Source organism: Buteo buteo, chromosome 25 (assembly GCF_964188355.1).
Source record: "Buteo buteo chromosome 25, bButBut1.hap1.1, whole genome shotgun sequence".
NCBI classification, from domain to species: domain Eukaryota; kingdom Metazoa; phylum Chordata; class Aves; order Accipitriformes; family Accipitridae; genus Buteo; species Buteo buteo.
The window spans coordinates 3,504,302-3,519,077 of NC_134195.1; the positions used below are offsets into that span (position 1 = coordinate 3,504,302).

General features: G+C 45.9%; 1 protein-coding gene across 1 annotated transcript in view; it reads right to left on the reverse strand.

Annotated features, from left to right (window-relative positions):
• SH3RF3 (SH3 domain containing ring finger 3) overlaps nucleotides 1–14,776 on the reverse strand; it is a 251,510-nt gene that overhangs the window by 27,885 nt on the left and 208,849 nt on the right. Inside the window, exons 7-8 of the mRNA XM_075057365.1 lie at nucleotides 13,983–14,233; nucleotides 9,679–9,983 (exon numbers count right to left, since the gene is read on the reverse strand). Coding sequence (XP_074913466.1) covers nucleotides 9,679–9,983; nucleotides 13,983–14,233 — 556 coding nt within the window. The remainder of the gene's footprint in view (nucleotides 1–9,678; nucleotides 9,984–13,982; nucleotides 14,234–14,776) is intronic.

Here is a 14,776-nt window from a genome sequence, read left to right on the forward strand (position 1 = left end):
AGGGAAGTTACGGAATTATCTTAATTGAATGATTTTAAGAAAAGGTAGACATCTGTGGTGGGTAGTCAGCATGCGTCTGACTTTATCATGGCTGGTGAATGGAAACCCATCCCAGGCCTGTGGGACCACCATCCTTCCTCCCTCCTCTGTGCCACCTGCCCTGCTGGCCAGCTCTGTCTCTCGGCCAGGTTGTATCTCAGCCTGCCAACCAGGAGTATCTGGCTTAGATATAAAACCTGTCCAGAAAAATGTCAAGAGTTGGAAAATCAGTTCTCTCTTTCATGTCCTGATCAAAGCCTAGCTTATGCGTTTCCCTTGCCACAGCAGGCACCATCGTGTTGATAGGATTTGCCCGCCCGACCTCCCCCCTTTTCTGTCTCAAAACTTAAGATATGAAGAATAACATGATGTTGTACAGGAGGGAATAGAGATCTCTGAAGTCATCAAAAAAGCCAGCTAGTTCCATTGTAAAATATACCAGATTGGAACTGATCATGAATTTGGACTAGGAACTACAGTACAGGAAATCCACTTTACTGCAAAACAAGTTGCCAATGGACTCACATTAAATTACTTCTTCTCTCCCTGGGGCATCTGGTGACGAAGCCCAACGCCAGCCTGCTGCTAGTGTGCTGAATACAGTGAGCTGTGAGCGAAGGTTAATATTTTAGCTTCTATAGTCTTAACTTACAGAAACATATCAGTGAATATGAAACAAACAAAAAAATACATGCAAAAAAGCAAAGCAACAGGTTGAGTTCTGCCTTTATAATGAATCCGTTTTTAAAAGGTTGACTGCTTGACACCCTATATTAATTGATTACAGACAGCCTGCAGGCATAGCGTCTGAAAAGCAACTTTTGCATGGTGTACTTTCTGAATTCCCGAGACTGATCTTTTCTCCAGAGGGCATAATAAGAACTTTTTTTTTTTTTTCAGTCCTTCAGAGACCAGCACTGACTCAGTCTGAAGGGAATTACTAGATGCTTGAGATGTTCAGTCAAAAAAATAACAACCCAGACTGACTTTAAAGTGGCTTTACCATTTGTCAAAAGAAAAGCTGAGGTCTTGTGAATCTTTCTGCTGCTACTGCAAAATGAAAAATAAACAAAAATGTACAAAATAAGATAAATACCCCTTTGCTGTAACTTGGTTATGCCCTCGAGTTACATGATAAAAACAGAAACATACTGCAGATATCTGCTGTCTGTTATAATGTGCTGTTCCTACAGTGCTGATGTTTGTCAGAAACTGCAATTTCATTTAGTTTATGTAATCCTTCTAACAGAACTTATGGAAGTATTTTTGCATTGATGCTAGTTATTTTAACCCACCTATTATGCTTAACTACAGAGAAGAGCAAGGAAAATTACCAGCACCTGTGTGACCAAAAAAAGAAACATGGGCACCGAAAAGTTGATTTTCACAGGAAAGTTCAAACTTTGTCTCTACAAAACAACTGCATTGGCACCTGAGACAGTTGTATCTGAGTGAATAATCTCTGTTGCCTCTTGGTGGTTTAAGACTTACTGGCTTGTGAATTCGTAGTTGGAACACCACTGAGGAAAGCAAACGAGTCGTGGACATGTGGGAGGCCAAGACGCCACCAACTCTGACACATTGCAAGTTGTGTCATTGTTTTCAAGACATCCAGCTTCTTACTGTGTTTTTCTGCTGGAATGGTTTCATCCTCCATGTCCTCCTTCCCGGGAGTGGTGGGGCAGTGGCAGCCCCACGCCGGCTCCGTGTGTTACTGCTCCAAGGCAGAAAGTGGAGGACAGGGACAGGCACAGCATTTGCACTCTGTTATTTTTTTTACCTGTGCACGGGAGTTGGAACCTTGATGGAATGAGGGATCAAACCACGTTCTTCTGGGACAGGGCAGGGAGAGGGCAGAAGCTGCGATGGGATGCTCAGCTCCAGAGTTGTGTGGTCTGGGGTGGTGATTGGCCCCTATGATCCCTCAACAGCCGGGATGTGTCAACGTCTCCCATCGATACCACAAGAGTACTTACATTTCATCCGATTAATCCAAGGAGATGCTTGCCATCCCCTCCCACAGCCTGGCCCCATCCAGCCATCTGGTCCTGCGTGATTCCTTCTGCAGGCAGGGGAACGCCATGGGAACGCCGGTGCCGGGATGCTCACACGCAGACATGCACCCGCACTCGCGCACACACACGCCTCCAGCCTTCTGCTTCCAGCGCTCCCTTGCATGCTCTTTCTTTTGTCAGTTCTACTTTCTTCCCTAAGAAGCACTAAGGATTTAGTAAAAGCCTCTGGGTCCTCTGTGTTATAAAATCAGGTCTCTACAGGTGCCAGAAGAACGCTGTGCCTTGGCATCCAAACAGCTTTGTCTCCAGTTAGAAGATAAACTGAATTTCCTCTTGAAGCTAAAGCACTCCCCTTCTTCTCTTCCCCTGGATCTGCTTCCCCTTACGGCCGCAGAATGCAGCATAGAACCACTCGAAACGACGTTAGAGAAATCCGCTGTGGACACTTGAGAAATCCTGACAGCACTATGAGGCAGATAAGCAGAGGCGGGGGGAGAGGAGAGAGAAGAGGAATAGCTTTCGGAGACTGCTTGGCAGTAAAGTCAACGCTTGAAATATCTGTGGGGAGTTTGAAAGCATTTCCTAACATCAAAAATGCGAAGAAGAAAAAGAAATTTTGATCAATGGCTTATTGCCCTTGATCTAAGCAAAAGAATCCTAGCCAGTCAGAAATAACAGAAATCTGTTTAATTGTAAAGCTGAAGTTTTCTGTGTTTTGACAGCTGGGGCTCATGCTTTTGGCAGGGTTATTTGCCAGCCTTGAAATATTCATCAGCGACTTGCCAGGTTTTTGTCCTTTCAAATTGAACTCTAACGATGAAGGAGAAGGTGCTGGAGAGATTTTAAGCATGAGCTCTCTGCCCTAAACCAGAACTTTGTGGCCTGAATTCACATGACCAGAAAAAGAGGTTTCTACTCCCTGGCCAAGTTTCTGGTGAATCACTTGCTGGTCACAGAGCCAAGATTTGCTTTCTGGAGCATGGGAAGCAGTGGTTCATTTGTGATGAAGACAGTCCCCTTGCCTTTGTTGAGAGGAAATGGATTAACAGTATGTATTCTGTGCACAAGTCTTGAGAGAACTGCACTAAACCATTCCAGATTAAAGCATCCTTACTGAGGAACAAACTGGAACACACGTTAAACTGAAAAGTCAAATCTGACTCTGAAAATGATCGGTGAAACTGTGGTATTGGTGGCTCCAGGACCGACTCGGATGTCTTACAGAGTACCCAAGCAAATTAGTATCACAGAACTTACTCTTTAGCTTTCCGATGCAAACCTTCACATTACTATTCCAATGTTGTTTCCTCTTAATGCTTTCTATATTTTGATACACTTACTCTAATAATTCAAACCAGGCTCTTCTGCTCTTGTGCAATTTGCTCGTTCTTATGTCTTGCGCTGCTTTCATTTAGTCACTTAGTTGTTATCGTTCCATTTCATACCTGTACTACTTATGGGGCTTTCTCAGGTGAACCGGTTACAAAGTGAAAAATATTGAATCATTTCATATCTGCTAGGAAGACTGAATTCCTCTTCCAAAAATTCAGGGTCAGTAATATTGACTTTGTATCTGAAAAAACTACTTCCATCAACTCTGTCCTTAGCTTCTTTTACTCGTCCCAGGGTGATCACTATTTTTGTCGTGTCCTTTTATATCTACAAAGTCCTTGCAAGTGCTCAACACTTCACTTTTGAGACTGATCTTCCATTTTCTGGATAAGGAATTAAATTTCTTCAGTGGACATGAAGCGATAACAAACCCTTTTCACTCAGGGACGAGTTAGTATGAGAAGAAGTTGCAATGCAGAGACTTAACACTTTTAGTAAGTGAAAACTGAAGGTGCACTACTGTGCAGGATCAGGTCCTTCAGGCAGTTTCAGTTGTGCCAACGGAGAGCTTAGACAGACAGCTGTAATGTGAACTAAGGTTGAAGAGCATCTCAGAGTTTACAAAGCCAGATTTTCAAAGGGCTTTTGATTTAGTCTCCAACCCTACGGAAAGCCGGGGTGGGCGACTGAGCGTGCAGGCGGCGGGTCTGCGCTGAGGGATGTTGCCTGGTGGGACCGGCGCCGGGCTGAAAGTCAGGGGAAGGCAGAGGAGGGCACTGGTGGAACGGGGGAGCGGTGGAGAAAGAAGTGTCTCTGCTCATGTCTATACTGGCATATAAAACAAGGCCAGGATTTAGCATCAAACCCTGGTCTGCATCCATTAACCGCTGTGGGTTTGGCTTCTATCAACCAGCACTCTCCCAGGACAACGTACGGGCATGGGTTAGGCCACACCGCATACCACGACTGGTCTCAGGGAGCAGTCTGGGTGCAGTCACCCTATTTTGGGCGGAGAAGAAAGCTTAGAAATGTGGAGCGGAGAAGAAAGCTTAGAAATGTGGATGCAAGTCATGCAGGGACACTTGCAGGGCCAAAAAACAGGCCTTGGCTTGTTCTGTTTTGTAATGTAATCCTTACACCAGGATCATGCCAAACATACTGTATCATTTGAGGAATGCGGCTATTTTGAGCAGAAGGACCAATATTTGAGAAAGTGAGTGACAATGGTGAGAACAGACAGAGGTTTACCAATTCAGTCTTCACATACAAAACTGTTGGTGCATGTTCAAAGTAATTTTCTGGAGATGTGTCTGTTGTTGTCTTAACATCAGTAAACAGTGGCCCAGTGTATTTTCCCATTTGTTGTGACTTGCTTATCCAGATCCTCTATATATTCCAGGGACACAGTTACTAAATTTAAAGCTGCAAACAGATTTGTTCTCTTAGCACGCTTGTAAGAAATGTTTGATTTTACATTGCCAATTTCCAAATATTTCTATATACTCTGGTTAGGTAAAACAGTAAGGAATTGGTATAACTCAGTGATGAATTAATGGCTTGCTAGCTAATGCAAGCTCTTATTTTCCTCTTTAGCAGATATTGGGCCAGACATTTTGGAAGAGTTTAATCAAAATCCTCATCAAAAGCCAAATAAGTGGATTTTAAAGAAAGTTTAATTACAGTGGTCAAACCACCCATCATGATTTGCTTGATTTGATTAACGTAATGAGGAGCACATTTAATGAGAAATGCATTAATTCATTCAAACAAGTGGTTTTATCAGAGGTATTAAGCACCAGCCCAGATTATGTTCAGCAGAAACTATTATAGCAAAAATTGACCGAGGTCAAAGCAATAGTCATGCCATAATTACAAGCTCTCAGCTGTAATCTACCAGTTGAACTTGGGCAGTGCTCATCATGACTGAAAAACCAGGGTCCTCATTTAAAAAAGCCCCCAAAAACATAAGGTTTTGCTTCCATTCCACAGCTGGGATCACCATCCCTTTCTTTCAGATGTTCAGAAGCTTCGGGAACCGGCACTGAATTCTCGGAGTTTCAGATGGTTACACATGCAGATATTATTAGCAAATGATGAAGTGACAGCTCAAAGAGCCCCTGATACCACCCCCTACCCTTAAAGGAAATGACTGTTCCCCGTTTACTCTCTATTTTACCTCCCTCCTGTCCCTGTGATGTCTTTGGGACACTCCTGGTCCTAACTTGGAATCGAGTGACTTTGGGGGAGAATTATTATTTTCCTTCTGGGGAAGGAAACCTCCGCCTTGGAAAAGAAGAAAAATTGGCCTCAGGCGGGAAATATTTGAGAAAAAGAAGAGTCTCCTTTACACCTTCCTCTTTTCAACTGCCTTCTTCAGATAGATTTCAGCCCCTATATTCCAACTTTCCTCTTTCAGGACCCCTCCCCATGGCCTTTACACAGCACCCTTCACCTCCATCCTCCCCACTGGCACCCCCTTCTTCTCCAGTGTCCCCCGCTATATCTCCCGGCAGCTGCTAATGCTCTTCTCTCCCCCGTGCCGCCCTGCCCATCGTTACCTCTTTGACTTCTGCCATGCTCCCTTGTCTTTATTCAGTCCCCAGCTTGTTATTGCTGTAATGTCTGTGCTACCTCTGCGTGAGCCCCCTTTCCCGCTGCTTTGTACTGCGTGCGTACAGCACTGAAACAGCTTTGATTTTCAAGTGCTCTACTTCTAAGCCTGCTTGGCTGCCTGAGCACTTTTCAAGCACTGTTGCACAGTGGACTTAAAGCACTGTCTATTGCTCAGTCTTTCATCAACTACCACCAGCAGCTGGCAAAGGAGAGCAGCTTTGAAACTGTTCCCTAAACGGACAGGAGGCTGGTCAAGGAGTTGAGAAGCAGAGCACAAGGCCAGTTGCAGACAGGATCCTCTGGGGGTAGGTGCATACCAACAAGTGCAGACGGGTGTGGAGGCCATATTCTACCTCCTGATTAAGTCAGCAGGAGTATGACAGTAAGGCACTATTATTAGAGTGCCTAAATGAATGTAGGTGCCAAGGTTCACCTGCAGGTTTGGAAGTCTGGATCAAGACCTTCAAGAAATAAGCTGAAGTAGAGAACTAGAGATGACAAAAAATAGACCTAAGGATTTATTTGCTGTATAAATAGAAGACGAGCAAGAAAACCATTCCTGCTGAGCTGAAAACCGTAATCCTTAGGATTATTTCTGCCACTTGCCTTTGAACCACAAGGAAACGGGTAAAAATTGGAATTGGAGTCCCTTGATTTTAGAGAAATCTTGGGATGTGCCTGTGTCTGACTGCGGCACACCAACAGGAACCTGTGATACCGGCATATAAACATTTGCACAGAGGAAAGCATTAACAGTGACAACCTCACCAGTACACTCAGCAAGGCTGCTCCCAAGGTAAAGACAATTTTGTCTTGGAACAAGCAACACAAATAGCATATACAGACTCACTACAGCAGTTGCCCCTTGATGTCACATTTGGTACCCTTGAATGGCATCTAGGTGGGAAATCATAAAACATAAATTGGTAGAAGATTATATCTTAAAGTATTTTTCCTCACTATCTCCCAGCCCAGCCTTCAAGCAGCCAACCAACCTTGCTAAACTCATCACCTGAAGAAAATTTCCCAAGGACCAATATATCTGACTATATCACTGATAAATGCAAGAATTGCAATTTATCTCCGTAGCCCTCAAAAGAAACATCTTCTACAACAGAACCGTGAAAACCAACGGACCCTCAGCATGTCCATTCCCAAATGAAACTACTTCTTCCTACGTACCATGTGCCCTCTGTACCGTAGTGAACTCGCACTGACAATCAGTGTGTGAAAGAAAAACGTGGTTAATAACAAGAGAATGTTTCCCAAAACAGCCATTCTCCTTCTGATCATTCAGCCCTCATCCTCAAGGGAATCCTACAAAAGAAAGTGGAAAGACTAAACTGGGATTAAAATTAATATTTTGATGGGACACCAAAAATTGTTGATTCCAACAACAATGCTAATCTTATGGCATATTACAATTTACCTCAGATACAATTTGCTAATCTCAATTTCTCAGGAGATAATTACCTGTGCATTTCTTCTGTCTTGTGTTCGGTAGAGCTGAAGACCTTATTATCGCTCCTCTTACTAACAACCCCTCTGTTCCTTTCATCTCAAAGTACCTGACTGATTAATATAATGAAACTAACTCAGATAAATTGCTTCCAATCTTTGCTTATCTGGCAGTTTGCTAGTTATGTCCCTGCCTCTGTTTTTTGCTCCTCGGACTTGTCTGTTTTTTCCTATCAGGTGTACTGATAACAGATATTGCCTCTCTCCACAGATATTCCTTCTGAGTGTTACGACTGTTCCCTATTTACCAAAAAACCTGCCCAACCAGCCTCCACTTTGGAAATACCAAGCATGGTTCCAGATATGGCTCCAGTTCTGACTCACAGATTCCTTTTTGAAAAGTTATACGGCTTTAGTCTGGCATTATCCAAGCTCTCAACCGCTTCAAAGAAATATTTGGGTTTATGGAAAAAATAGGAACACAACTTAACTGGCCAAACATCAGTCGCTACTTCTAGAAGGAAAGGCAGCATCGTTAACTCAGATCTTTCTAAAATGAAAGCGAAATATGACATGGAGGAGATTCAGGAATATATTGTTCAACACAGGGCAGTAATGCACCACCAAATCCAGTCAGAGATGAAAATTTTTATTCTCACTTCTCTCTGATACTTCCCAGGTACTGAACTGGCCTTTGGCAATGCTCATTGCAATGATGTAGTATATTATTTGCTTCTCCCCTTCATCTGTGGAGCTCAAAATCCCCGTAACTTTATTTCTCTGCATCCAAATTCAGTAACTTAAAGCTGTAACAGCTTGGGAAAGGTTAACCAGTATCTTAGGAAGGGACTCGATATAATTTTGCCTAAGAAATTTCAGTGTGCAGTCCCACATGAATTAAAATATATGGACCTATAGAATAGCATGATATGTTTTAGGAAGTATTAAATAAGCCAGTACACAAAGCTCTGAGGTAATGTGCAGATCTACCACCTTCTGCCAAATACCGTACACTTCCTTGGACTTGCAGAAGTGGCAGGTATTGCTCTGCTCACACAGTATGCAGTCCTTGATGCACACTTGGAAGTCATTCTTTGTAAACAAGTACCTAAATTTCACATCCAGGGCAGAAGTTCTACACCCTTCTTCTTTCACCAAAAGGGACTCACAGAAAATTCAAGGCAGGATTAAGGAAAGAATTTTAAAACTTGTGTTCCTCATCTTGTGAAACCAGGGATTATCTGTGACCCTGACCACACGTGAGACCTGCAACCTCAGCATTACCATATACAAAGTAAATGTTTACCCTGTATGTGCCTGTCACCATGGAAAAGCTCAGGGAATGTACGGAAAGGATTTTTTGCAGGACCAAAGGAAAAGCAGGCCCCCACACGTCTTCATCCTACTCAGATACAAACCAGGATCTTGCTTCCAGCAGGCAGTTTGTATCAGTGGGTTCTGCTAGGCAGTACGGAGATAACCCTCAGCTTTGATAAATGGCAACTGCTAACGCAACGTAAACATTTGGTAAAAGCAAAATATTTGCCAAGAACCTAAAAGGCAGAGTGCTTAAAGCAGCTCTCCATGGTGGCTTTCCTGGCTCCTAAGAAGTTGAACCTACAGTGCATCGTACCTATGTCCCATCAAGCCGTATTGAATTCCCTCCTCCGCCTTTGGCTGTGCCACTGCAATGAAAGTTTGTGCAAGAAACAGCGTCGAGATGTTTCTGGAGCAGTAAAACAGCTCCTGCTGCTCACGAGCCAGCGTTTTACTGGGCCTGTGGCTGCCCCAGGGCTGGTACCACCACCAGCTTCTCCCACGTAGCGAGGCAGATGGCTTTTGACTCGGCCACCTGGTTTTGGCGGCCAAGACCCCCCCATAACGTCTTTCTGCACCACTGCAAATTTGCAGATCCAGCCCCCGATCGTTGGAAGAAACGCATAAACTCAGCCCATTAGCGGCTCAACTTCGTTACCCGCCCTGCGAGCGGGTAACGCGAGAGCCGCCTTGGGGATGGCGCGGGGGGTGTGCGTGGGGGGGGAAAGGATGAAGCGTGAAAATAACGCGAGACGAGGATGCCCGAGCCGGCAGGCAAAGAAAACCAGCTTCCAGCGGCCGCGGGCTCCCTCCTCGAGAACCCCATGAGAGGGAGAGGCGGCGGGAGCGCGGGCGATGGCGGGCGCCGGCTCCCTCCTCGAGCGCGGGCGATGGCGGGCCTTACCTTCTCGTTCTTCCTCTCCTCGGCCTTTCCGGCGGCGCCAGGGGTGACGGGGCCGCCCAAGGACCCGCCGCCCGCCTCACCGTTGAGGTGGGCCGCGCTGACGTTGGGTGGGGTGATGGCGGCGGCGGCGGAGGTGAGGGGGATGAGGGGCCGGCTCCCCGGGGTGGGCGGCTGGTGGCCGTGCTGAGGGGAGACGGCGGGGTGAGGCCGGATGGTGGCCGCCGGCAAGCGGGAGGGCGAGCTGGGCGTCCGCAGGGGCGACACCGTGGCGGTGGGCCGCTCCGGGGCCGGCACCGGGGGGTGAGCTGTGGAGGGAGGACAGAGAACGGTTAAGCTCCCCGCGCCATGCCGGACCCGGCCCTTCGGTGGCCGTCCCCCATCGGGGCCCGACGGGGAGGTAAGTTTTTAGTCTTAACCCAGGATTATCTCAGCCTGCAAGCGTTTTCGGCTCAATCGCCCTCCCGGCTGCCAAAGGCCTGTCTGCGGTCACCAAAATGGCTGGTCCTCCCGGCTGACGTGACTGGGGAACGGCCTGACCACCCCTGCCCATGCTTGGAAACAACCAGCAAGCCTACCGTGTTTTTAAAACACCTTATCTCGTTCCAGCTGAGCTGTTTTCCGAACCTCCAGGACCCCCTCCTAACCGGATAGGTTTCGGAGCAACGCAACAAGGGACCTAAAGGTGATCCGCACCGACCCCGAAGCCAGCAATCACAAAGGAAGGGCTCTTGTTTCAGCCCTAACAAAATGATCAACAGCGCATCGCTGTGCTGCTCAAGATAAATTAAACAGAAATCCACCAGAGGATTTCCGAGCTCAGCCTCGACTCTGCCAGCAAAGTCCCTAAGGGACCACGCAGTGCCTTTTAGTCTTGCTGCCCCTGCTGAGCAAACCCTGCCTACAAGCACAAGGAACCAGGAATTAGGGCTCATCTCTTTAACGGTGACCGTGACACACTGCCGAGGTCAGCTCTCCAGGGATCCGGGAGCCCGTTGCATGGTTCACGTTGCAAAAAGTGTGACAAAGCTCCAGGTCCATTTCCACAACAATATTGCCTTTGACTTCCAGGTTGGTTGATTGCTTAAGGTGTAACCTACATACAGCTCCACTTCAGGTACGTACAGACCAGAACCCAAATCCGCACTCAGACATTCCCTCGCTTAAATGATTCAATAGTAGGGCTGGCTGGAAAATGCCCATTTCACAAATGATTTCAAGGTTTCATAATCTGGTTTAGTTCTGCCTCAGTGCAAAATCTGAACCTTTGAACATTCTTCTGAGCACAACCTACTCGCCCACCCCACAATAACCTCTATTCTGGTCAGGGCATTCACCTGGGATGTGAAAACACGGGAACTGGTCACTGCACAGCAGCGAACAGCTCTGGGCAGCTGTCTATTCCCTTTGCAACCTGAGCCAGGACAGCTTCATGGCTGAAGTCCGGCTGAACTACATCCATTCCTGACAAAAAGCTTTGAGTCCAACAGATCAGCTTTTCTTTGACCAAGAAGCATTTTTCTGGAAAATTTCTGAGCCCCTCTGATCTGTGGTTTCTTACAAATTCAATACATTTTTACGCAGGACCAGCTGGAGTTCACTCAATCTATAACTAAACAACAATGCTAGAACAACTCAGACCACTATTTTCTGTTTCTGTGGTTAACAGCGGCACCCGTTACCAGGGATTGAAACAATAACGAGTGCTGTTAATCATACTCACTACACCAGCTGAGCACTGCTGCCAGGAGGGAATTTCATCCCCCAGCCTTATGCCCTATTATCTGAAGTGATACTGAACGTGATGGGCCAGTGATCATCAGATTAGCATCTCCAAAGTTTACATGATTCTCCCTCATGGTAACTCCTTGACTCCGTAACATCGCTTTTAATTAATGTTGCTCATAGCAAATCAACCAAATTAACATTAACCAGTCTTGAATTTGATGTTATTTTACCATGTAGCATGAGGAAGGGCCTAAAAGTTATTACAGATGCCTTCAAGATTATTCTTACTCTTAGTTGCCATTTTCCCCTCCGTGGTTTACCAAAACCAGAGATTGGACAGTGCAATTTCTTTCCAGAGAGCCAGACAGGGCACCACTGGTTATCTCGAAGTGATTCCCTCCTTCTGATTTTCCTGTTTGGAACCTGTGTGATGACCAACCATTGCTGCCAGAAATCTAATTTTCCAGGATGGTTAAGCTTGCAGGGTCAAGGTTTTGTACTACTGGTTGTAGAGAGCAATGGCTTTCCTAAATTTAGAGGAAAAGCACAATAATGGAATTTCATTGCATGTACCTGGATGCAGAAGACTGATTTGATAATCATATTAGGTATATTACTTCTTTCATATAGGACTCGGTGTTTCCAGACGCGCAAGAAACAGAAAACATGCGACACAGTAAAATAAATGGCCTGAGAAAAATCAACTCTGAGTAGAGCTCTCACATTTTATTCTGTAATTTCATCTGCTTACTGTTACAATGTATGCCTTTGCTCTGGGATCTCTGGATCTGGACCGTGCTGCATCAAACATGCTATTAATTAGCAATGCTCACTGAAGGCTATTTTTGTTCTACACCACTCATATTTCACTTTGGGTGTATTCCTACATTAGTGGCCTTGTGCAAAATTGATTTGTTACTCATGTATATTGCAAGCCAACAGAAACGTGATTCGAATACTGTGCCAGCTTGCCTCTCTTGGAGAGGTTTTCCAAAAGTCAGTGTGCGCTGCCCTGTCCTGCAGGACTAAAGGGACCTTTTGAGAGGCTCTGGTCAACAGGACACTGGTGAGGACATCCATTATGGAGAAAAATACTGATAATGATGAAAAATTTCCTTTATTTATCCTGGCAAAGGTTTATTTAATTAAAACAACAATCTCATTAACCTTCTGGAAGGCCTGGAGAACTCCCCACTTAGGAGGTTTCGGAGCAGCTCTGTGGTCCCTGGATCACCCTACCTGCCAACTCCTTGGCACTTTAAGATGTCAGAGTGACCTGGAGGAGCAATCTTAAATCAGATAAGCTGCTGGAGGTGTAGCACAGCAGCGTCGTGGAAAGAAGGTGTGGGGCATGCCAGGTGCCTGGGGCAAAATGACGTGTCACCTCAGTTTCAGGGGAGCCCATCTGCCTGTTGGCGCGGGCACAGGAGGCACCAGGAGCACCCCAACGTTTCCTGAGAGCCTTGCCCGAGAGGGGACGTTTCTGCCTTTGCACCGTGGGAGCAGAAGGGTTTTTGGAAGGGTGCGATTTGAGGGGAAAGCAGCACTTTCTGAACTAGACAAAAAGAGGGTAAATCGATGATTCCCCAGCGTGACATGGATGGCACGTGAAGTCCTGCTGCTGTTTGTTCAGCGGAGCAGCCTGCACTGTTCAAGATTCAGATTCACGCGTATTTGATTACGTTTTCTTCCCTTTGGTCTGGACTGTGTAGAAGGTGAGATTAGACGGTCATAATGGTGCCTTTTGGCTTCAAAAGGTATGAATCCGTGACTTACACGGCAGTGTATTTCTCATTTGTGCCTGCTGTTTTGTGTCTAAGACCTCAGTTTTCAGCAGTCACAGTCCTTACTAATCTGCCTTTGTAAACACAATGGCTCACATGCCTATAAAAAATCAGAAACAAAATGTTTTAAATTTTGCTATAAAGTTCCACCACAGGATTTACTTTTACTTTATTCAACATCAGAGCTGCTTAACATCAGGGAGAGGGGAATAAACTGTACTCTAGAAAATTGTGCTGTACATCAGAAGGGGAACCTAGAAAGAACAGAGGCCCCCTGGTGTGAAAAGCTCTTATTCTCATTTCAAAAAGGTGGCAGCATTTTTCAGATCTTTTGCTTTATCACTAACACCGGGTCCTGTTCTGCCTAATAAATACCTTTCATCCCTGAAGCCCGATGAAATGCTGCTTAATTTTAAGTCGTGTATTACTTGCCCTGCGATAAGGGCAGTATTTTTCCATCAGCAAGCCAACCGGATTCAGAACTGTTAATCTCCTCAGTATGCAGGGTGCTTGCTTTCACTCAGATAAATTGTATAAATATTTGTAAACACTATAATCTATTTCAGCTGTAGCAACAGAACAATCTGATAAACACAACGTGGTTCCCAGGGATCAATAGAAGCCCATAAATATTACAAGCAAATAAAACATACTCTATTCCACATTGACCGAGCTGTGACTAAAACGAGAAAGCAAGCTGCGGGGACGCGCGGATTCAAGAGCCTTGCGCTGGACGGGTACGGCATTAATCCCGCTGCCGCGGGGCGAGAGACACCGGCGGGCGTACGCACGTACCCATCTGCATGGCGTTGCGGGTCTGGCTGGCTGGCTGCTGAGCTGAATACCTCAAGCAGTTATTGAGCTGCGGAGAGGCTGCCTGGAGCTGGGGATGCGTCTGAGGCACAGTGATAGGGACAACAGGTCTGACAGCTGTGGTGGCGTTGGCGTGGCCGGCCCCGATGGGGTGGATGGCTCCTGGGGCTCCTTTCGTTGTCGGAGCTCCCCCGGCTCCGCTGTTCCTGGGCTGCCCGGCTCCCACCGGCACCCTGCGTGGAGACAAGGCACGGCGTAAGCATGCTGCGGAGACCCCGACACCCAGCCACAACGCTGATAAGCACCCCCAGTTACTTAGGGGGTCCAACATGACACCCTCTCAGGTGTTAAAGTAAAGCGAGATATAGATATATATTGATCTTTATAGGACAGAGTCGTCAGCATGCCGGAGGACATTTTCACCCCTTTATCTTATGGGAAGAAGTGCAGGGTAAAAATGGAAAAGATCATTTTTCTCATCACTTTTTTTATTTAAGCTACATTTCTGTCTGAATAGTTGCTAGTAAAATCACAAATCTAAATTCAGAAAAAAAGGATACCTCCCAAATGTCATTTTGTGTGCCAGAGGCTATTTTACAGGCACTAATGGAGTGATAATTAAAACAGACACAGAGATCTTTTCTTAGGATCAAACCTGCATACAGCCCCACAGGGAGAAAAAAAGATGGATAACACCAAATTTGTGTGTGGCTGTTGAAGGGGACTGAAAAACAGCAGACTTGGCAGAGCTTGGCTTGGCTGAACACTTACCCTAC